This window comes from Dromiciops gliroides, chromosome 3 (genome assembly GCF_019393635.1).
Source record: "Dromiciops gliroides isolate mDroGli1 chromosome 3, mDroGli1.pri, whole genome shotgun sequence".
NCBI lineage: Eukaryota > Metazoa > Chordata > Mammalia > Microbiotheria > Microbiotheriidae > Dromiciops > Dromiciops gliroides.
The window spans coordinates 645,322,622-645,347,512 of NC_057863.1; the positions used below are offsets into that span (position 1 = coordinate 645,322,622).

General features: G+C 47.1%; 1 protein-coding gene across 1 annotated transcript; it reads right to left on the bottom strand.

Moving 5' to 3' along the window:
• Positions 1–3,131: 3,131 nt before the first annotated feature.
• CCDC9 (coiled-coil domain containing 9) lies at positions 3,132–20,517 on the bottom strand. Its single transcript, XM_043998221.1, is given in 13 exon segments — positions 3,132–3,955; positions 4,072–4,095; positions 4,097–4,160; positions 4,377–4,426; positions 4,429–4,699; positions 16,807–16,982; positions 17,318–17,488; positions 17,578–17,661; positions 18,522–18,800; positions 18,955–19,056; positions 19,148–19,252; positions 20,080–20,143; positions 20,410–20,517. Coding segments are annotated over 12 exon segments (1,776 nt in total). The 5' UTR covers positions 20,083–20,143; positions 20,410–20,517; the 3' UTR covers positions 3,132–3,508.
• Between the last annotated feature and the right edge of the window lie 4,374 nt (positions 20,518–24,891).

Here is a 24,891-nt window from a genome sequence, read left to right on the forward strand (position 1 = left end):
TTAACCCCAATTGCCACACACACACACACACACACACACACACACACACACACACAAAATGGAGATGCCCTGGGAGGGGTGGGGGGGAGAAGGGACAACTGAACAGTGACTGAACAGTGACAAATGTGCATGGAGGGCATGAAGGCAGCTTTATCTGCCTCAGAGACAAACTGTCCATTCTCCAGGAAAATCGGCTGTATCTAGGTAGACCCTAATATCTTTTTTTAAAATCAGCAATATTTTTAAAGTTTGTCTTTTAAATAAAGCTTAGTTACTTTAAAAAATCAGTTGTTTCTTTCGTTTGATGAATAAAAATAATTTCCTTTGTAATTTGTGAAAAATAAAAAAAATTAAATTCCCTGGGTGCCCGATGTACAATCAATGGAATATACTGCTTACACCTGTTAGGAATGGGTGCTTGGGGCTGGGAGGGACCCTCCAGAGACTGCACCACACGCTTAGTCTGGTGGGCTGTGTGCTTCGTGCGCAGCCCAGAGGCCCAGAGAGGTTTAGCGATTTTCCCCAAGCTAAAATCGCCACACCGCATTTTGGTGACTTCTCATCAGATAGACGTGCCCCAGGGCCACCCCCTTTTGCCCTCCCCTACCACTTAAAACAATTGCTATGCCCTTCCCTCAGGTTTCCTGGTGAAACACTTCTTTAACGCAACAGGTGATGGGGGAAGGGGGGAGGGGTCTGCGTGGGAGGAGGGAGGAGGGAGGAGGGAGGGGGGGAGGGGCAGGCATCCCAATGGGCTTCCAGTTTTCTCCTCCAAGAAGCTGGACGCCATGCCAGCCTTCCACCTTCAACAGCAGCAGAGGAGCCCGTTTCTTGTTTCACTTGTTGAACAGTAAATCTTCCCAGTTTATTCGAGCTGTTTCATCCGCTGATACGAGACAGATTTTACAATTTATTGCACGGCAAGGTTTCCTCTCCCCTTGGAGATCTCTAAGCACATATTCTGGTCAAGATGATCAGGTGGTGAAAGTGAGAAGGCAGCATCAGGTAGCTGGGAGGCCTTGGAAGGATGGCGCTCTCCGGTGCCCATCTCCCACCAGGCAGAGCACAGGAAGTCCTTCCTTTATTGTCCGACCCCCCATCAGGCCTGGCGTAGTCGTCAGCAATCGCCCCCAACATGGACATTGCGTTGTAATCCTGCCTGCTTCCCCGGATCTAACCGGGCCCCTCGCATCCCTTGTTTCTATCCTCGCAGCTTTCACCAGCTCTCCTGCCCAGCCCTAACCCCAAGCAGAATGAGGTGCTGAGCCCCCAAATCTCAGGCTAACACCCATCCAAATCCCATCCAGACCAGAGAAAAGGGCCAAAGACTAGAAAATGGCATCTTTTCCCCCTGCTAGGAGATGACAGCAAACGGTAGAAAGCCCCCTCCCAGACCCTGGCGGCGTAGATATAGAGCTAGCTCACACACAGAACAGCAGGAATGGATGAGTTTATTTCCAAAATAGGAAACACACACATATACACACACGTACACACACACACACCCCCAGACGGGAAGGCTAGACGAGGCAGGGAAGTCACCACGGGAGGTACTGGTCCAAGAGGCTCCGGTGGCCTCCCATTCAGGGAGGTTGAGGCTGGTCATCTGCGAGGCTCCTGGGGCCCCGAGGGCCCCGCTGTGTAGACGAAAAGCCCCCCCCCCCCGTGCCGAGGGGGGGGAGCTGCCATCTCAGAAGGCCAGGAGCGGCTTGGGGGCAGCCGCCCCCCCCCTCCTTCCCTATCCCCCTTTGCGCCGGGCCTGCACATCTGGGGTGGGGTGGGGGAGAGGGAAAGAGCACATCTGGAGTGGAGAGCCCCCATCAGGGAGGGGGATGTCGGGGGGGGTGGGGGAGGGAAGAGAGGTGCACATCTGGGAGGGGAGATGGGAATGCGCACATCTGGGAAGGGGTGTCCGGGCGCGTGGAGATGTGCACAATCTGGGCAGGGGTGTCCGGGAGGCGATCCGCGAGTGAGGGGGGAATGGAGGGAGGGCGCGCCGTCCGGATCGCCGCGTTAGGAGTCCTCGTCCGGAGCCCGGCGGGAGCGGCCGGAAGCAGCGGTCCAGGCGACACGTCCGGCGGTTGCCGAGGCCCAGGACTCCAGCGGCCGGCAGCGGGCAGGCGGGGATGGGGTTCGGTTCGGCCCCGGACCCGGGCCCGGGGCGCGCGCCGACGCCTCGTCTATCTACCCGGGGCTCGTGGCGCGGCCGCGGCTCGGTCGGCTCCAGCGGCGGCGGAGCGGCGGCTCCGGGCGCGGGATCCACCGGGCGGCAGCTGCGGGGGGGAGCGGGGCCCGGACGCCTGGCCCGCGGCTGCGGGGGCGGCGAGGGCGGCGGGCGCCGCGGGGCTGCAGGAGGGCCCGGGGGCCGGGGGGCGGACGCAGGCGCCCGGGGGCACGGGGCTGGCGGCGAGGCGGGCGGGCGCCGCGGGGGCCCACACGAGCCCATAGTAGGCAGCCAGCAGCGCGGCGGCCAGCGACACGCACACGCAGTAGGCGCACACGGGCGCCAGGCGCAGCCAGCGGCCCGCGGGAGCCTCGCTCCCCACGTTCTCGAACCCCGGCTCGGGCTCCGAGGCCCCGCCGCCGCAGCCGCCGCCGCCGCTCGAGCTGCCGCCGCCGCGCATCCCTGCGGGGAGCCCGGACCGCTGCTCCGCACGCGCCCGCTCCCGACCCCGCTCCCGATCCCAATCCCGATCCCGATGCCGAGGCCCCGCAGCCTTCGGAGCCCGCCCCCGAGCCCCGCCCCCAGCCCCGCCCCCACCCGCTTCTCCAAGCCCGCCCCCACCCTCCGGCTCCTAATCGGGCCCGCCCACTTGGGGGTCTCTTTCAGGTCCCTCGCCTGCGTCACTCCACCCTCCCCTGTCCCCCGGAAACAAGCACCCCAAGCCCTTCCCCTGTCTCCATCCTCCAGGTTCTAGCCCTTCAGGCTGACGCGGAAGGAGGGGGGGGGGGGACCTGGAGCCACAGTGAATGAATGAACGAACGAATGAACGAACACAAAAATGAATGAATGAACGAATGAACGAAGGAAGGAATGAATGAAGACAAGCATAGTGGAGCCCAAGCCTCCCACCACCTAAGCCCGAAATTGGGCCCACGAAATCCCCAAAAGCAGGGCCAGAGAAAGCATCCACGTTTATTTACAATCTGCTTTATTAAGGTTTGAGGGGGAGGGAACACAGGGAGAAGAAAAGGGATGAGACCCTTTCCCTCCATACCACAGGGGCAAGGAATCCAAGCATTAGGGAAAGTGACCCGCACCTGGAAGGGATGAATCCACCACCCCCACTCCCTGAGGGCACCAGCCCCCTTCCCCTCCCCCACTCCACCTCCCCATCAGTCAGCAGGCTGAGGGACCCAAAACTTGACCGTGGGGGTTGTGGGGAGGGAGCAGGACGGAATGATCTGGAGAAGTGATCCCTCCCACCCACACACAGCTTGGACTGGGGCCCATGGGACAAGGTCAACATGGATGGGAGCTGGATCTGGCCGGCAACCTGCTGGCCACTCACTTGCCGGCCCCTGGGGGGGTGGCACCAGGGCTGGAGCCGGCATCAGAGAGGGTGGCTCGGGGAGAGCTCTGCTCCATCTCCTCTCCCCAGTCAGACACCGGCTGGTGGCCTCCAGAAGGGGAGAAGGGGCTGCCGGCTGACGCAGGAGCTGGCTGGGATTCGGCACGGTCCTCCACAGGACTCCCCTGCTTAGGTCCTGGGGCTTGCCCTGAGCCACTAGCCCCTGCCTGCTGCTCATCCTCCTCTTCCTCTTCCTCATCCTCTTCCTCTTCTGTCTCTACCTCCTCCTCCTCCTCCTCTTCCTCCCCAGAGTCTCCATCTTCTTCATCCTCCCCTTCCTCATCCTCACCACTTACATCCTCCCACTGGTCCTCATCCTCTTCAGCAGTAGCTGGGCCTTCCTCTGGAGCTGAGGGCTCTGGAGCTGCACTTGGGGGCTGAGGCTGCTGGGTAAGAAGTGCAAAGCAGGCCTAGGTCTTTCTCTGTCCCTTACTCATTCCCAGCGCCCTCCCCAAGACTGGCAGCACCTTGAAAACTGGGGTGTTCTCTCCTCCTCTACCTGTGGCTCTGGGACTGGAGGTTTTCTCCTGGGGAGTGACAGGTACTTCCTCTTCCTCCTCCTTGGGCTCCCATCGGTCATCATGGTGGCTAGGGGCAATCAGCATGAGTCAGTGGAGAGAAGAGAGAATGACAGGAGGGAGATGGGAGCAAACACCAAGGGCGGGGCCTCTGTTGGCCCTGGGCTGGGGCTGTTATTACTAAAGCTCCATTTCTTCCAGAGGCTGGAAATGGAGATCCCAGGACTAGCCAGCTTCTGGGGACTGAGCATGGGCAGAAACAATGAATCAGTGAGAAGATTCCCACCTGTAGCCCCGAGGAGGTCCCTTGGCCCTGGGACGGCTTGTCTTCCTTCTTATCTACGGCTGCCGGACACTGTCTTGTGTTGGGGCAAGAAGTCTCCAAAGGTTGGGGTTTGGGGGGTCCGGCTACTGCCCTCCGTCTGTGGGGAGAAGGGGCTGGGTAGAGAAAAGACCCTCAACCTGCCTCCTCCCCACCCCAGAACCAAGTCCTCCCTCCCTCCCTTCTCCCCATATCCATCGCTCTGGGGCCCAGGGATTAGGAGGCCACCCCAGGTCTCACCATGATGTGTAGGTGCCTCTGAGACAGAGCTAGGGCCATCCTTGAACCTGAAGGGAAGAGGATCCGATGTAACAAGTGAAAATGTTAGTGGGAGAAGGCAGGACAGAGCAACACAATATAAAGTCAAAGGTGTGGGAGATGGTAGAAAGCAGCCAGGAGATGAAGACAGAGCAGAGAAGCAAGAAGAGAAATGGGAAAAAGAGGAGAGAGACATGAAGGTGAGAAGGATAGGAAGGCTGAGAAAATAAAGGGGCAGGCAGGGAGGTGAAAAGAGACGAAAAAGGGACCAGGAAGCCCCACCAAGATGCTGGGAAAGCCCAGCTCTTCCCCATGACTACTCCAAAAGGATCTAGATAAAACACTAGGCCAAGACCAGACTGGGAATGTCAACATTCGCTTTTCCATCCCAGGTCAGCACAAGGCGGGAGACCAAGAAGCCTGCAGAGCAGACAGCGGGACCAGGTATGGCCAGAAGTCCAGCCCACAGAGCCATAGCTGTGTGTGGGAAGAGCACCGAGGCTCACCCAGAAGGACAGTCTAGAATCCCACAGCTGTGTGGCTCTGATGCCAGAGAAGGAATGGGGTCCCAGACCCAGGCCCCAGCCTGCTCTGAAATCTACAGCAAAATAACAGGAAGCCCAGACCAAAGGAGAGCCTGCAATTCTGCCAGTCATCCAGCAGAGGGCCAATTATGACTGAGTCAGGGAGTAACCAATCTAGTGGAGCTCCAGCCAGGGGCAAACTCACAGGCCTATGGCTCACAGGTAAGGACCCCTGCAGAGCAGAGAGAAGGAACAGAGCTCAAACTCGGCCCTAGAACAGACCATTCTGAGTTTGCTGACAGTTCGCAGGTCCCCAGGCTGAGGTGTCCCTCCTGAAATAACACAACACTCTGAGATTAGACCCTAAAGGATACAAAATAGGACCAAGCACAGAAATGCACAGTCTAGCCTTAACAGAGAGCCCAAGTCAGAAAGACTGGAAGAAGGATCAAACAAAAAAGAAATGCCACCATGAAGAGCTATTCATGGTTATAGGGTTGCTCAAGATACAAATCCAGAAAAAAATTTACTCGAAAAGATATACAAGCAGGTCTGCAAGAAAAACATAGGGGCAGCTAGGTGGCAGTGGATAAAGCACTGGCCTTGGAGTCGGGAGGACCTGAGTTCAAATCCAGCCTCAGACACTTAACACTTACTAGCTGTGTGACCCTGGGCAAGTCACTTAACCCCCATTGCCTCACTAAAAAAATTTTTTTTTTAATTTAAAAAAAAAAGAAAAGAAAAGAAAAACATAGCTTGGAAACAAGTTCAACCAGAATTCCTGGAAGAGATGATAAAGAGAAATTATTTCATAAATTAAATGAGAGCACTAAAGGAAAGAATTGGAAAAGATATGAGAATACTAGAGGGAAAACGAGAATTATGGAAGAATTAGAAAGATAACAAGAGATGGGAACAAGAGATACAAAACCTTACCCAAGCAACAAAATCCTTGAAAATTAGGACCAAATTATAAACTAATCATCCCATGAGACAATAAGACATATTGAAAACAATGTTAGAAGACTGAAAAGAAAATTTAAGGTATTTAATATCAAAAAACAACTAAAAATAGATCAAGAAGTAATTAGAAATCAATGGACTTGAGACAAAGGATCAATAAAAACTTATTTTTTAAAGATGAATGGATTATGATACAAAGGAAAACATAAATTACTTAGGAAAGCACTCCATATTTGATAAAAACTGCTGGGAAAACTAGAAAGTAGTCTGTTAGAAATTAGGCTTAGACTAACACCTTACACCATATTCTACATTATTCTAAATAGATACATGACCTTAATATTAAAGAACAAACTATAAAAAAATTAGAAGAGAAATAGGTATATGCCCTCTCCCAGGTATGGGTAGAAGATGTATTCATAATCAAACAAAAGACAAAATTAAAAATTAAAAAATGACAAAAGAACAGATACTTTGGCTTATATGAAAATGAAAAGCATAGACAAACTGATATATCTAGGACGAGAAAGAAGTAATAGATGGGAAAAAAAAACCTATCAAATTCTCTGATAAGGGTTTGGTATCTAAGAAAAATAAGTAACAGGAATATATTGGTGTAAACACATATGTACACATACATACATGATTATATGTGTATGCCCCACACGCATGCATGTGGGCACCACACACCCCCAACAGCCATTCCCCAAGAGATGACTGGTCAAAGGATAAGAAATAATTCTCAGAAGAGTTGCAAACTATTAACAATCACATGAAAGAATGTTCCAAATCACTAATAATAAGAAAAATACAAATGAAAACAGATGACAAATGATGGAAAGAGTCAATGTCAGGTTGTGGAAAAAATAGGAACACTAGTACATTGTTGGTGAAGCTGTGAATTGGTGCGACCATTTTGGAAAGAAATCTGGGAGACTAAAAATGTTCATGCCGTTTGACCCAGAGGTTCCATGACTAGTTTTTACCACAAAGTGGCCAGAGATTAAAAAGAAAGCCCTGATTTATACCAAATAATTTATAGCAGCACTTTTTGTAATAGCAAAGAAATGGAAACAAAGTCTGATGCCTATAGAGGGGGAATGGCTAAAAAAACTTTGTGGTACATGAATGTAATGGAAGATGACTGTTGAAAGAAATGATAAATGAGAGTGACACAGAGCAGCACAGAAAAATCTCCATAAACTGATGCAGAGGGAAGAAACTAAGAAAATAATATTCACCACGACAACAAAAATGTCAATGGAAAGAATCACTCACCAACAAATTAAAAGAACCAACATGGCCCCCAGACTCTCCCACCCCTTTTCAGAGGTGAGGAAGTACACAAGTCTTGTATGGACCACTGCTCCTCTCTTCAGAATTGTTTGATGTACCATGTTATGTTTTTTTTTTTCTTTGTATTTTTTCTTATGTCTTAAAAAATACTACTTGTTGGGGCAGGCTAGGTGGCGCAGTGGATAGAGCACCAGCCCTGGAGTCAGGAGTACCTGAGTTCAAATCCAGCCTCAGACACTTAACACTTACTAGCTGTGTGACCCTGGGCAAGTCACTTAACCCCAATTGCCTCACTAAAAAAAAAAAAATACTACTTGTTACATGGGATGGAGGAGAGACGCTGGGGAAAGCTACAGTGTTGTAAAAAACCAAAATGTAACAATAAGAACTTACTTATAAAAAATCAAGATTCTACTGGAAAAGGACAGGGGGTGGAGCCAAGAAGGTAAAATAGCAAGGAGACTGGTGACCTCCTCCCTCTGCCAACACCTCCTCCAAACAGGTCTAGAAAATACACCAGGCCAAATCCTGATCAAGAAATCCAAGGAAAAAAATCACAGAGTCATTTTCCTGGTCTTTGCTGGCATAGGGCAGTAGACAGCGAGGTCAGTGGACACTGGGCTTGGGGCCAAGCTAGGAACATGCTGAAAAGTGTTCCCATACAGGGAGGCCCCAGATCTGGCTCAGAAGGGTCCGGACTTGTGTAGGATGCAATAACAGGGGCTGCCTGGCAGCTCTTACTCTTCCTAGTCCAAGGTCACAGATCCAGGGCACACTGTGCCCGTGGGTGGTGTTCCAAGGTGAAAAGCAGCTGCATGACTTGGGTTGGGACCAAATAATGGGCAAGTTCTGGAGCAAGCAGGAGCCATGTGGCTCAGATGCTGTGAGGGAGAAGGGTCTTGGCTCTGGCTGCCAGTCCACTCAGAAGACTGCTGAGGAATGCCAGGCCAAAGGGAAGCCTACAGTTCTTTCACTCTGAAGCAGTAGGGCTTTCCAGACAACTAATAGTAGCCGAGTACAGCAAGCCCACAGATCTGTAGCTCAGACCCAAGCCCAGGTCAGGACCTTGCAGAGCCGAGACCAAGAGGCTAGTGATGAGCCCACTGTGGGGGCACTGAAAGCTTGCAGGTCCCCATCTTGAACTGTCCCCCCAAACCTGGCATATAACACCCAATACTCCCGAGAAAACAACAGCAAAGCCAGCTCAGATATTCCCTCCAGAAGGACACAGATCCTGGCCCTTACATAAAGTCTGGGATCTCATCACAAAAGAGCTATTATGGTAACTGAAAGGCTCTAGACACAAACTCAGAAGAGAATGATTCCAAAATGTCTAAAAGGAAAGCTTCAGATAAAAACATAGTCTGGACACAAATTCAACCAGAATTCCTTGAAGATATTTAAGCAAGTTTAGAAAAAGATTTTAAAATGTTTTTGTCAATAAAATGAGAAGACTAGAGGGGGAAAAATGAAAAAGAAATGAGAGCTGTGGAAAAATTAATTGGAAAGGTAATTAACAGCTTGACAACAAGTGGTACAAAATCTTGCCCAGAAAACAAACTCCCTGAAAATGAGAATGGACCAAAGAGAAGTTGATGACGCCATGAGGACAAAGAAATATTAAAGTCAAAAAGCTAAAAAAAGAGATCTAACTTATTTCATAGCAAAAATAATTAAGTGTCCCCATTGGTTATAAGAATCAATGGACGAGCTGAAAGCCTTGATACTCCCCCCCACCAAATTCTAGTCCTCATATTTTCAAAAAATCATAAAATAAAATTGCTCATATCTCTTAGGGCAAGGAGAAGGCAAAAGGAAAATAGAATCTGTCAACTCCTAAATGAAATCACAAAATGAAAACTCTCAGGAACATCACAGCCAAAATCCAAGACTTTCTAGATTCAAAACAAAACAAAATACAAACACATATACTTCAAGCAGCCAGATACAACTGTGGTGCCAAGCAACCAAAGTCAGGATCACACAAGATATAACAGTCATCACTATAAAGAGCAAAGAGAGCTTGGAACAAAATCTTGAAGAATGCAAAAGAAAAATTACTTACCCAGAAAACCGAATATAATCTTACAAGGGGAAAAAAGGGCTTTTAGTGAAATAGAGAACTTCCAAACGTGTCTGATTAAAAAAAAATGAGCTTTGTAAAATTAAAACACAAGAGTGAAGAAAACCACAAAAAGGTAATAGAAAAATCATAAAGGACTAAATGGAGATAAACTAATGAATGTAATCCTAATTAGAATGCACATTCAAATATGAGGGAGATGATAGATATGTCCCTTCTGAATCCTATCATCAGAGATCACTGAAGCAGTCTAATTAGCCTGGGAGAGTTATTTGTTATATCTGAATGATCTTAAAAGAGGAATGGAAAGGGAAGGGAAAACAAATAGGGAAGACAGGGGGAGAGAAAGGTTAGGAAAAATTATTTCATGTAATTAGGGTATACAAGTAAATTATTTTATATAATTATTTCATATAATTAGGGTATACAAGTAGAAGCTTATACAAACAATGAGGAAGGGGTGGGGGCAAGTGACTGACATTTGACTCTCATTCTCATATTATCATATCAAAGGAAAGAACACATTTATACATATGGGAATAGAAATACATTTCATTCAACAGGGAAACAGGAGGAAAAGGTAAGAAGGGCGAAGAAGAGGAAGAGTAACTTAAGGAAAAGATTAATTCTAAGCAAATCAAACTTTAAGGATATACAAAAATATTAATAGTAGCTCTATATATGGTGGCAAAGAATTGGAAACTGAGGGAGCTCCCATCAATTTGGAATGGCTAAACAAGTTATGATATATAAATCTGATTGAATACTACTATGCTAAAAGAAATACTGAAGAGGATAGTTTCAGAGAAACCTGGGAAGTCTTGGATAAATGGATTCAGAGTAAAGTGAGAAGAACCAGCAGAACAATTTATACAGGAACAGCAACATTCAAAAGACAAACAACTTTGAAAGGCTTAGGAACTCTGACTGGCATAATAACCAATGATGATTCCAGAGGACTCACGATGAAAAATGCTACCACCTTCTGACAGAGGGGTAAAGACTTACAGAGCAGAATTAGAAATTTTTTTGACATTATCAATTTGGGAATTTGTTTTGCTTAACTATACATGTTTATAACAAGAGTTTTGTTTTTCTTTATCAATTGCAAGGGAAGAAGAGAAAGTGGATTTTTCTCATTAAAAAAAAAATTTAATGGAGGGAAAAAGTTAACTCCAAAATAAAAGTTCCCAGGAATATTACATTTAAAATTCAGATCTTTCAGGTCAAAGATAAACACTTGTAAACACACAGAAAAAAAAGAATTCAAATACTAAGGATATACAGGCAGGATTACAAAAAATTTAGCAGACAGCACTATAAAGAAATGGAAAGCTTAGAATATGATGTTACAGAAGGAAAAAGATACAGGTTTACAACCAAGAATAACTTACTCAGCGAAACACAGCAAATCCTACTGGAAAAAAAAAATGGACCTTTAATGAAATAAAGGACTTTCAAAGAAATACAAACACAGGAATCAAGCTAATCATAATACACTAAATGAGGATAAACTGTTTGCATTCTAATATGGAGAGATGATAGTGTCTACTCTGAATCTTTTCTCATTAGGAGAATCATTAGCAGTCATATAAGACAGAGGACCTGTGAGTGTTTCTATGATGTTTTGATGATCCTAAAAGAATAAAGGTAAGGGAGGCATAGAGAGCAGGAAGGGAATTGGATTATCTTACATAATTGGATGAATGAATAGAAGACTATACAAACAAGGAGGGAAGAGTGGGGACAACAGGCAACATTTGAACTTAACTCTCATTTGAACTGGTCAAATGAGGGAAGAACACACATATACAAGTCAGTGCAGAAATATATTTCATTCAATAAGGAAACATGAAGGAAATAGAAGGTCAAGGTGAGAATAAGAAGGGTTATTCCTAAGAAAAACAAACTCTAATTATGGAAAATGGATCACAAAGAGGGGTTTTAAAAGAGAAGAAAGGATAAACATCTGTGACTGAGCTGTGCGACAGTGAAGAGAGCTGAAGAAAGAGAGGTAGATTTCATCCAGCCTCAAGCACTGGTACTGGTCTCTTACTACCCTCTTCTTCATAAAGGGGTGCAGTGGGGGCAGCTAGGTGGCACAGTGGATAGAGCATTGGCCCTGGATTCAGGAGGACCTGAGTTCAAATCTGGACTCAGATACTTACTAACTGTGTGATCCTGGGCAAGTCACTTAACCCCAACTGCCCTGCAAAAAAAAATAAAATAAAAAAAAGACATAAAGGGGTGCGGTAGCAGAGAGGGTAGAGAATGAGGAACAGCAAAGAGAGGGGAAAGCATAAGAGAACAGGATAGAATCAAATAAGTAATTAATAATCATAATTATGAAGATAAATGGGATTAATTCACCCATTAAAATGGAAAAGAATGGATTACAAAGCAGAATACACCAATATGTTGTTTATAAGAAACATGCTTGAAACATAAAGATTCTCACAGACTTAAAATAAGGGCCTGAAGCAAAACCTATTGGGTTTCAGCTGAAGTAAAAAAATGCAGGGGAAGCAATTAAGATTTCAGACAAAGCAACATCAAAAATAACCTTATTACATATTATTTATCTGACCTACATAAATCTAGGCAAAAACCAAAAAAGTCCCTGGATAGGATTTTAGACAAGTTAGAAACAATAGACACATGGGGATTATTAAATGGGTGTACATATTTCTCAGCTGTGTGTATAATCTACAAAGATTGACTATTTAGAGGACATTAAAAACCTCACAAATGAAAAAAACCTGAAATATTAAAAGCTTCTTTTACAAGCCACAATGCAATAAAAGTATACTCATAAAGGGCCACTGAAGAAACTATTAAAAATTAGAGACTAAATAATTATCCTAAAGAATGGATGAGTGAAATAACATACCACAGAAACAATTAATAATTTCATTGAAGTTAATGACAACAATGAAATAACATACCAAGATTTTGGGGATGCAGCCAAAGCAGTCCTTAGGGGAAGATTTGTATCTCTAAATAGTTTTATCAATAAAAGAAAGAACAGATCAACTAACTAGGCATGCAACTAAAAAAATGTGTAAACCACAATTAAACACCAAAATAGAAATCCTGAAAATAAAAGAGGGATATTACAAAATGAAAGCAAAAGCCCCAGTGAATTGCTAAATAAAAGTAGGAGCTTTTTTTTTTAAACAAAATAGATGAAACATTAAGCAATTTGATTTTTAAAAACGAAGAAAAACAAATCGTCAGTATCAAAAATGAAAATGGTGAATTCATAACAAATGAAGAAAGTAAATTATTAGAAATTATTTTGTTCAATTATATACCCCTGGGGGCAGCTAGGTAGCACAGTGGATAAAACACCAGTCCTGGATTCAAGAGGACCTGAGTTCAAATCTAGCCTGAAATACTTGGCACTTAATAGCTGTGTGACCCCTGGCAAGTCACTTAACCCTCAATGCGCCACCAAAAAAACACAAAACAAAAACACAACAATTATATATCCCCCAAAATCTTCATGATATAAATGAAATGGTTGAATTTTTACAAAAAGATAAAATGCTCAGATTAGTCAAACACAATCTCAGAAAAAGAAATGAAACAACTCCAAATAAGCTCCAAAAGAAAAATTCTGGAGAACAGATGGATTCACAAATGAATTCTATCAAACCTTTATACAATTCTAATATAATAATTCCAATATTAGAAAAGCTTTTTGGAAAAAAAAATAGTAAAAGAAAAAATCCTACCAAATTCCTTCTATGCCAGAAAAATGGCCTTGATATCTAAACCAAGAAGAGTCAAAACAGACAAAAATTATAGACCAATATCCCTAATGAATACTGATACAAAATTTTAAATAAATATATTAGAACAAGGAGACTACAGTAACATATCACAAAGATTATACACTATGACCAGTTTGAATTTATATGAGGAAGGCAAGGCTAATTCAATATGAGGAAAACTATAAACATAACGGACCATATTAATAACAAGAATAACAAAAAACTTATGTTTATGTCAATAATTTCAGCAAAAGCTTTTGACGATACAATTCCTATTAAAAACTCTAGGCAGCCAAAATAATAAGTGAATCTTAATATAAGTAACGTCTATCTAAAACCAAAAGCCACTGTATGTAATAGAGATAACAGATTAGAAGCCCTTCTGACAAGGTCGAGTAAAACAAAAATGTCCGTTATCACCGTTAATATTTCACAGTATAAGAAATGCTAGCTATAGCACTAAGAGAACAAGAAGGCGAAGGACTAAGAACAGACAAAACAGAAACAAAATTAGCCCTTTTTATAGGTGACACGATGGTTTACTTAGAGGACTTAAAAGTCAACTAAGGGGGCAGCTAGGTGGCGCAGTGGATAAAGCACCAGGCCTGGATTCAGGAGGACCTGAGTTCAAATCCGACCTCAGACACTTGACACTTACTAGCTGTGTGACCCTGGGTAAGTCACTTAACCCTCATTGCCCTGCCCCCCACAAGAAAAGTCAACTAAAAGATTAATTGAAAAAATTTACCACTTCTGCAAAGTTGCAGAATTATCAAATAAACCCACATCAACTACCTGCATTCCTCTATATAACCTACACAAAATAGTAGTGAGAGAGACAGAAAGAGAAATTCCATTTACAATAACTTCAGACAGCAAAAAACACTTGAGAGTCTACGTGTGCCAAGACACACCCAGGAACTATAAAATTATAAAACTTCTTTCACGAATGAAGCCAACTAATTGAGAAAATATTAACTGCTTATGAATGGACCCAGCCAATATAACAAAAATGACAATATAACCTAAATTAATTTACTTGTTCAGTGCTATCATAATCAAATTACCAAAAGATTCTTTTATAGAGAAAGAAAATAACAACAACAAAGTGCATCTGGAAGAACCAAAGGTCAAGAATCTCAAGAGAGGGGCAGCTAAGTGGCACAGTGGATAGAGCACCGGCCCTGGAGTCAGGAGGACCTGAGTTCAAATCCGGCCTCAGACACTTAATACTAACTAGCTGTGTGACCCTGGGCAAGTCACTTAACCCCAATTGCCTCACCAAAAAAAAAAAAAAGAATCTCAAGAGAAATAACGAGGAAAAAAAAGTAGGAAGGAGGCCTAGCCGTACCAGCTCTCTAACTATACCACAATGCAATAGTGCTTAAAACAACTCGGTACTGGGGCAAGAAGCAGAAAGCCCAATTAGTGGAACGACTTACAGAAGTAATGAACGTAGTAACCTAGTGTCTGATGGACCCTAAGTACTGGGATAAGAACTCCCTATTTGGCAAAAACTGCTGGGAAAACTGGGAAGTCTCCTAGCAGTAATGAAGCCTACACCTGCACATCTCATAGCATGGACCAAGTTCTAAATGGGGACATAATTTAGATATACAGGGTGACATCACAAATGAATTAGAAAAGCAAATGGTTAGAGGAAGAACTCTAGAGAAAGAATCACAGAAGGTAAGATGAACAATTTTGATTAAATAAAATGTAAAAGTTTTTTTCCCACAAACAATAAATACCACTAAAATTAAACAGAAAGGAGGTAACGACTGAAAAAAATCTTTGTAGTAAGTTCATCTGACAAAGGTCATATTTTTAAGATATATAGGAAACTGATTCAAATTTATAAGAATAATGCATTCCCAAAATTGACAGATGGTCGAAGAATGTAAACAGTTTTCAGAAGAAATCCCCAATATAGCCATTTGAAAAAAATGCACCGGGGCAGCTAGGTGGCGCAGTGGATAGAGCACCGGCCCTGGATTCAGGAGGACCTGAGTTCAAATCTGGCCTCAGACACAACACTTACTGTGTGACCCTAGGCAAGTCACTTAACCCCAACTGCCTCACTGGGGGGAAAAAAAAAGCACCAAATCACTAATAATTAGAGAAAATTAAATTAAAACAATTCTGAGGTTCCATGTTACACCAATCAAAGTTGATAAAAAAAGAAAAAGTGATAAATGCTGGAGAGACTGTGGGTAAACAGGCCCATTATACATTTGTAGGTGGGGCCCATTAACTGGTTCAGCCACACTGGAAAGCAATTTGGAATGATGCCTCTGTAAGGATTGGAATGACACCACCTGCTGGAGACTTACTGTAGGAAAGCTCCGCCATGAGGAGAAGGTGCCTGAGGGCAAGACATGTGGCTTTTCTTTGGCGTCAGGAAATGACATTTGCTTGTGGGAGGAAGAGGAGGTGAGGCTGGTGCTCTCACTCTCTTTAGCCAAGACTTGTGGAGAGCGGAGCAGGAGAACTATAGCTCCCCAAGATAGACAGATGAATCTAGGCCTTTCTCTCTTCACCAAATTCTTGTTCTCCTTAATAAATGCTTAAAAGTCTAAACTCCTGCTAAAGCTTAAAATTTATTGGTGACCACTCATTAGATATTTTAGACAGACTAGCTAAAATTTTAGCCCCTTACACCTCCTTCCAAAAATATAGTCTGTGTATACCCTTCGACTCAGGGATACATTCCAATCTTAGGTCTATACCACAAAGTGACCAAAGAAAGAGAAGAGGGACCTATATGCACAAAAATATTTATAGCTGCTCTCTTCATACCATCAAAGAACTGGAAACTGAGAGGGTGACCACCACCTCGGGAATGGCTGAACAAGGTGTGGTATAAGGATGTCATGGAATGCTACTGTGCTGTAAGAAATGAGGAAGGGATGGTTTCAGAAAAACATGGGAAGACTTCTGTGAACTGATGCAGAGCAAAGTGAGAAGCAGAAGAACAAGTGATACAATAACAACATTGGAAAAACAAACGACTTAGAAAGACTTGAGAACTTCAGCCAACACAGAGCTGGTCGACTCAGACGTGGTTTTTGGATATGCCCAATTCAGGAATTTGTATTGCTTGACTATATTTTTGTAATAAGGGTTTTACTTTTCTTTCTTTCTCTATGGGGAGGCTGGGGAGAAGGGGGAAAGAGAAGGGGGATTTTCCTTGATTAAAAAAAGTGTTAATTGAGGCAGCTAAGTGGCACAGAGGATAGAGCACCGGCCCTGGAGTCAGGAGGACCTGGGTTCAAATCCGGCCTCAGCCACTTAACACTTACTGGCTGTGTGACCCTGGGCAAGTCACTTAACCCCAAATGCCTCACTTAAAAAAAAAAGTGTTAACTAAAAAAAAGGAACCAGGAAATAAAGTGAGCAGGAGATGAGAAAGGAAGAGAAGGGCGGGGACAGATGAAGGGATGGAAGCCCCCAAGCAGGGGCAGAGGTGGCTCAGGACAGGAACAAGCACCCACATGCCCTCTGTCTTCTCAGCATCCCACTCCCGGCGCCACTGGCCCGTGGGTTTCCGATGCCGCTGCAACCTCTCTTGGTCAATACGCTCACGCTCCTGCTTCCATCGCAGGTATTCGGCCCGCTCTCGGCCCGTCATGGACAGCGTCATGTCCCCACCTGGTCCTGCCCGACGACCCTGCTCTCTCCAACAAACAGCAACATTAGAGACACATCCCCCGTGGAGCCTAGTATCCCTCTGTTCCACTGCTGTGCCCCTTCTCCTAAGCCCCCTTGGTTCAATATTCTTCAGGCCAGGACCCAGACCTGTTTCCCTCTGCCAGCCTCCCCCAAGCCCAGGGAGTCAGCCTGGCAGTAAGTTTTCTGCCTGAGCTCTACCCCTTGCCTCAGCCCTCCCCAGCCCAGGGCTTATCCCCTCCTCAGGCTCCCTATTCCTGCCACCCCTAGCCCAGGGCCTAGCTCTTCCCTGGGATCTTCCCAAGTCCCCATCCCCACCCAGTTTCTAGCACCCACATAACGCTCCTGCTCCAGGCCACTGCGAACACGCTCAAAGTCAGCACCACCCCAGTTCCGCCCATGGCGCCTGCTTCCTTCCCGACGGTCCCGCTCTGACTCCTGCAGAGGCCCGCTGCGACGAGGATCATCCAGGAAATTCCGGACGGGGTTCTTTTCAGGCAGTCCATCCTGATTTCAGGGGAAGCAGGGGTCAGTCGGTAACCCTGAGGACCAAGCAGGGCTCCCCACCACCTGCAGCGCTCCCAGGCCCCACTCACGCGCTGATTTCTCTCATACTCGGCGATCTTTTCCATCTCTTCATTCATCTTTTCGATGTTCTGACGACGTCGCTCCTCCCACTCCTGGATGGTTCAGAGACAGAGAGGAGAGAAGAAACACAGAGGAAGGGACAGGAGATCCAAGACAAAGAGAGGACAAGAGGGGAAGGAGGGGGAGAATGGGCTAAGTGTCAAGTTAACAAATCAACAAGCATTTTATCAAGTGCCCACTATGAGGCAAGCACTGAGAACTCATTATTTTCTGAATCCCAATGTTACGGCGAGCCGCCCAATTAACTCTCCCCCATACTAAATCTGGCCCAAACAGAGGCCGCTGTCACTGGCTGTGGACAGCACTGGGGGCCAGGGACAAGTGAGGTGTGGGAAGACTGGGAAGGTTTTCACAGCCAATCAGGATTTTATATTTGATCTGAACAAGTGAGCAGAGTAATGTGGTGAAAACCTCAGGAGAGGAAATATATGAAGGAGGAGAGGCTGATGGGCAACACCTGGGTTGCAGAGAGGCCTGAGAAAAGGCCCCTGGTCACTCTGGGGGTGGGGGAGTGAGGAAGGTGGGAGCCAGAGAGTGAGGGGCTGAGAAGAGAGCGAGAGGAGAGGAAGCAGACGCCTTCCTAGAAGCTTAGCCACAAAAGGAGAGACAAGCCAACAACTAGCAGGGATAGGTGGCTCAAGGGAAGAATTTTAAGGATGGGGGAACGATGGTCCGTGAGTGTAGTCAGCAGAGGAGCAGCCAGCCAGCGGTAGAGGAAATCTGAAGAGTATTGATTATGGGATGATGGAGAGAGCGCTGTGGATGATGGAAAGGAGTGGGACCCCCAGTGAATACAGAAGGGCTTCCTTGGCCAGGAGAAGGGACACATATTCTTGGGAGATGGAGGGACACAGAAAGCTGGGAAGAAGAAGCCCTCCCCACGACTGAGTACCTTGGATCTCCTGTCTGGGGCTGGGGCATCCCCTGCTGCCATGCTGGTCCCAGAAGGGTACGCTGGCCCTCCCCTTCCCCGTCCTCGACGGCCCCGGCCCCCTCCGCTTCGTGCTGGTGGTGGCTCCACACAGATCACCACTTCTTCTTCCCAGTACCGGGACCCCCTTCCCAGACCAGGCCGGCCTCCTCGCTGTGAGGCATTGCGGCCCCCCTTCCCAGAGCTCCCCTGGGCCCGGGCAGAGGCGGGAGGCCGGCGGCCTGAGCCCACACTTTTCTCCTGTAGGTGACAGGTAAGGGAAGCAGGTGAGCTAATCAGCAATATGACCCAAGACCCCACCCCAAGAGCCCAGCTCCCACAAAGAACTCCCTGAGAATTCCCTTCCCCAGCCCCCAGGACCTAACCCCCACACCCTGACTGGGGACCCTGTCACCATGTCCACTGCAACATTCTCCTTCTCAGCAGGGCGCCCCTTCCGGGGCCCTGTCACGGCCACCCCCTCCAACTCAGCCTTCTTCCGATCCTCCTCGATCTCCTGGAAGGCAGACAGACAGATGCTAGAGCGGGGAGATGCACCAATGGAACCACAGAAAAGGGGGGCAGGAGAAGGCCAGCTGGCCACCCACCTGGTAACGGCGGATCAGGGCTGCATTCTTCTTCCTAAGGGCCTCGATCCGTTTGTCCAACTCTGCATCCTTCTCTTCCTTAGACTTCAAGTCCAATGTGGTGGCCTGGCATGCCGGGGGAGGAGGGGAGGCTGACAGGCTGGACTCCCTCCCTCCTTACTGAGCCTGCACTACAGGGCACCCCCTCCCAGGACTAGGGGCCTGGCCACCCAGATCCCCTCCTGATCTCCTGCATGGCCTGACCCAGAGCTGGAAGCCTGGACCCCAAGGTCCCCTCTACTGTGGCCTCCTCCCAGAGGAGCTAGGACCTTGTACTCCTGCCCTCTTCTCTCTCCACTGGGGCCTGATTTTCTAATACCACCCACAGCAAGGAGCCTGAGCTTCTCTGAGGTACTCCTCCCAAAGCCAGGCATGTGGGTGCCTACCCTTCTATGGCTCCCCCATATCCTGAAATCCATACTCCAGGGTCTCCCCCCAATTTGGGCACCAGCACTCCTGGGTCTCCCCACAGGTAAGCTACTGTACTTTGGGGTCCCTCCCATCCCCCTCCACTGGATGTCTGCACTCCGAAGTGCCCAGCTCCCTCCACCATGACTCCATGGCTCCCCCAAATCTAGGGACCTGTGCTCAGGTCCCCCCTTCAGGCACCTGCACTCCATGGTCCCCCCACAGCTTAACACCTATACTCTAGGGTCCCTCCCGTCCCCCCCTAGGCCGGGTGTTTGCTCCTCGGGGTCCCCAGCCCCTCCTCCGTGGATCACCCAGATCCAAGCGCCTGCACTCGAGGTCCCACCCCCGCCCCCTCACATGCGGGCCCAAGCATTCCAGGGTACTCCCCGCTGGGCGCCTGCATTCGGACGCCCCTTCCCGGTTCCCCCTCGCCCCCCATGCCCGGGCGCCCGTTCTTGGGGGTCCCCCGACGGAGTCCTCACCATGCCTCTGGCCCGGCGGTCCCGGGTGTCGGCCGTCCGCGCGGGTGCGTCGGCTCGAGGGTCTCTGCAGGAAAAGGCAGGCCAGGGTCGGGGTGACTCAGCCCGGGCAGCCCCGGCCCGAAGAAGCTGCAGCGTCCACCCCAGCTCGGGTCCACGCCCCCGCGCAAAGCCACGCCCCCGCGCAGGGCCCGCTCCGGCGCAAGCCACGCCCCCTTGTGATCACGCCCCCCTCGGGGCCATGCCCTGCACCCCCACACCTGGCCCGTTCCTTCGGCCCCCTCCCACTCCAGTCTCCGTGCAGCCCCGGGCGCCCCGCCGCTCCCCGCTCACCGGCTGGAAGACCCCGCGGCTCCTCCGGCGGCCTTGCAAGTCGCCCTCTCTCCGCAGCTCCCGGGTTCCCCTCGCGTCACTTCCTCTACGGACCACGTGGACACAGAGAGGCGGGCAAAAATAACCACTTCCGTCCTTGCTGCCTGATAGAGGGAAGTGTTCTTAAAGGGGCCGCACCCAGTTTGGGTTGCTGCTTCACCCTAGAAAGTTCACTCATTTTTCTGGTCGTCCTTGTGTAAAATAACTCTAAAACGAGTTCTATCACGTGATTACCGAAGTGCCTCCCAGCTCTGACACTCAGTGTTCTAGGTCTTTCCAGCTGTAACCAACCTCTCTTATTCTAGGTCTCTTCCCAACCCTGACAATCCCTGTTAGAGGTTTGCTCACAGTTCTGACATCGCTTGTTCTAAGGGCCCTCCCGGCTCTGACAGTCTAGGTTCTAAGGTCCTCCTAGCTCTGACACTCCCTGTTCTAAGGGCCCTCCCAGCTCTGACATTGTAGGTTCTAAGGCCCTCCTAGCTCTGACACTCCCTGTTCTAAGGGCCCTCCCAGCTCTGACATTCTAGGTTCTAAGGTCCTCCTAGCTCTGACACTCCCTGTTCTAAGGGCCCTCCCAGGTCTGATAGTCTCTCTTATCCTGAAATCCTTTCTAACTTCAATAAGCATTTACTAAAAGCTTAACAAAGTGGCAGGCTATATAAAACAAATTCATATAAATCATCAGCATTCCACCATATTAGCCACAAAACAGCCAGAAGAAATAGGAGAAATTTCATTCAAAATGTCATGGGGAAAATGGGGTTGGGGGCAAGGGGTAGGGGTTTGGGGTCCTTAGGAATTCCTCTTTAAAGAATTACACCTTCTTGCATACAAAAGCAGTTAGAATGTTTATTTAGAGGAAGGGGAAGGAAGGGAAACCATGAAAGAAGTCCTTGGACTTCTCATGGGGAGAAAGGCATGGCACAGAGAGAATGGCTCTGAGATACCAATCTTCTCAAGCAGGAGACAGGCAGGTACTTCTATAGAGGACTGATGGGGGTGACCATCTGACTGTGGAAAGTTCCTTTAGTGAGGGAGGACCATCCCCCACTGGTGGTGGCTGGGGGAGTTGGGTGAGGGGTGGCTGCAGATCTCTCAAGCCATCTCTCTCCTCAGGACACAAAGGAAGTAGCCACACCTAATCTTATGGTCCCAGGGTTGAGGGAGACTAGAATGAAGGGTGGAGGTCGAGGAGCTAGCTCAGTCTGATCTGGTTCCACTTATCTCTCTAGGCATGTTTGTCCTCTGGTTTAGTTTCTCAAGGAGAAGGTTCTTTGATGTGCCCCAGAGAACTTCTGGGGTGCTATGGGCCCATAACATTTGTGCATAGGCCAAGCCAATATGATAAAAAAGGATGATACTACATAATTTAATTATTTGGTGCCATACCAATCGGAGATATTCCAAAAAAATATTTCAACTGTTACTCAGTTGTAAACAAAACAAAACAAAATTGGGGCAGTTAGGTGGTGCAGTGCTAGAGCACTGGCCCTGGATTCAGGAGGACCTGAGTTCAAATGTGGCTTCAGACATTTGACACTTACTAGCTGTGTGACCAGTCACTTAACCCCAATTGCCTCACCAAAAACCAAACCAAAACAAAACTGTTATTCACTTGTTTCTAATTCTCTGTGGCCCCATTTGGGGTTTTCTTGGCAAAGATTCTGGAGTGATATGCCATTTCCTTCTCCATCTCATTTTACTGATGAAGAACTAAGGCAAACAGGCTTCAGTGGCTTGCCCAGGGTTACACAGCTAGGAAGTTTTTGAGGCCAGATTTGAACCCAGGAAGATGCATCTTTCTGACTCCAGATCTAGAGCTCTATCCACTGTGCCTCCTAGCTTCCCTAAAACAATATTTTATAGAGCTAAAAATAATAATAATAATAAAATTCACCTGATGGAACAAGAAGTCATGAATCTCAAGGAAAATCATGAAGAAGAAAAAAAAAACAGGAAGGAAGAGGACCCTAGCAGAACCAAATCTAAAACCACACCACAAAGAAATATCAAAAGGATTTGAGGGGCAGCTAGGTGGTGCAGTGGATAAAGCACCAGCCCAGGATTCAGAAGGACCTGAGTTCAAATATGGCCTCAGACACTTGATACTTACCAGCTGTGTGACCCTGAGCAAGTCACTTAACCCTCATTGCCCCATTTAAAAAAAAAAAAGGATTTGGTGTTCTTGAGTCATTTCAGTAATGTCCCCATTTGGGGTTTTCTTGGCAAAGATGCTGGAGAAGTTGACCATTTCCTTCTCACCTTAAAGATGAGGAGTGGGGGCGGCTAGGTGGCACAGTGGATAAAAGCACCAGCCCTGGATTCAGGAGTAGCTGAGTTCAAATCCAGTCTCAGACACTTGACACTTACCAGCTGTGTGACCCTGGGCAAGTCACTTAACCCCCATTGCTGTGCAAAACAAAACAACAAAAAGATGAGGAACTGAGGCCAACAGGGTAAAGTAACAACCCAGAATCACACAGCTAGGAAGTGTCTGAGGCTGGGTTTGAACTCAAGATGAGTCCTCCTGCCTCCCACCCAGCACTCTAACTACTGCACCACCTAGCTGCCCATGAAACTATGAAGCCAATCACTGGAATCGATTAAGGACATAACCCACAAAAGCAAAGAAAAGCAATAGGGAGAGGGAATGAGCATTTACATATCTCCTTCTGTATGCTAAGAGTTTTCTAGGAATATTCTTCTAATAATATTCTATTATTGTTCTTATTTTAAAGTTGAAGAATTTGGGTCCCACAGAGGTTAAGTAACTTTCCCAAGGTTACTGTAACAATTGGAATGACACCACCTGCTGGAGACTTACTGTAGAAGCGTTCCGCCCATGAAGCGAAGGTCTTTGAGGGCAAGACCAGGAGTCTTTTCTTTGGCGTCAGGAAGTGACGTTGGCTAGTGGGAGGAAGAAAGAAGAGACTGGTGCTCTGTCTCGCTCTTTCCTGAGGACTCCGGCGGAGAAGGGAGCTAGAAATGTGCTCTCCCTTTAATAGATAGGAATCTAGGGCCTTTCCTCTCTCTTTTATTCATATTCTTATTCTCCTTAATAAATGCTTTAAAGTCTAACACTTGCTAAAGCTTATAATTTATTGGCAACTACTCATTAGAGATTTTAGACAGAATAGCTAGAATTTTAGCCCTTAACAGTTACGCAACTTGGGAAATGTCTAAAGTCAAATTGGAACTCAGGACTTTGATTCTTCCCACTCCTTGGGGAAGCTAGGTGACACAGTGGATAAAGCACCATCCCTGGATTCAGATGGACCTGAAATTCAAATATGGCCTCAGACACTTGATACTTACTAGCTGTGGGACCCTGGGCAAGTCACTTAACCTTCATTGCCCCACCAAAAAAAAAAAAAAAAAGATCCCAACTCCTGGAATAGGGGAGTTCAGAGTCCCTCCCCCCCCCTTTCTAGGGCCCCTTTCCCCCTCCATCCTCCCACCTACCCCCACTTCCGCTAGGAAGCGTCTTCTCACACTATGAATGGCTCCATCCCTATAGTTTATCACCCCTAATTGGGTGAGTTTCTTCTTCCCAGAATTTTCATGAGGAGGGACCCCCTATAGGCAGGCTGGCTTCAAACCTGGCTCAGCTTCTGATTCTCCAGATGTGACTTTCCAGCAGACCTCCTCTGGTGCCTTACCCTGCCACCCCAGGGTGTTTGTACTCCCTTTCATGAGCTGCCCTTTCCCCATTGGAATAGAATCTCCCTTGAGGACAGAGACTGTTTGTTTGTATTTGAATCCCACAATATCTAACACACACGTCACCCTGTGTGCCTCAATTTCCTCATCTGTAAAATGATCTGGAGAAGGACACAGCAAACCACTTCAGTATCTTTGCCAAGAAGAATTCCAAACAGGTCACAAAGAATCAGACAGTGACTGAACAAAACAGTGATAGAAAGTGTTCATTCCGAGGGCTTAGGCAAGTATTATCTGGGACTATAACCCTAGTAAGACCAGCTACATTCCATTGCTGCAAACATTTTCTTATAATTTTACTTTTGGTGGGCTGCTCAAATCCAGCCTCAGATACTTGATACTTACTAGCTGTGTGACCCTGGGCAAGTCACTTAACCCCTCATTGCCCCGCACCGCCCCCAGGAAAAAACTCAAAATTTGTTTTAACTTTTTTTATTATAATTTACTTTAAAATAACAATGTTCACCCTACCATCTCTTATTTTCTTTGCCTTATAGAATTTTTTTTTAATGTGCTGTGTCATGGACATGTCCTGCAAAGAAATGGTAAGTTAAGAAAAAAGAAAACTGGAAAGATCTATCCCAAGCAGAGAATGACTAGAAGGGTCCCTCTCCATGGGGAGAGGCTGGAGACCACGATTCTGGGGTTGAGCAGGGATGACTAGGAATGGGAAGCTCTTTGAGAATGGGTTTGGTTTTTTCTTTCTGTGGCTGGTTCTGCTCC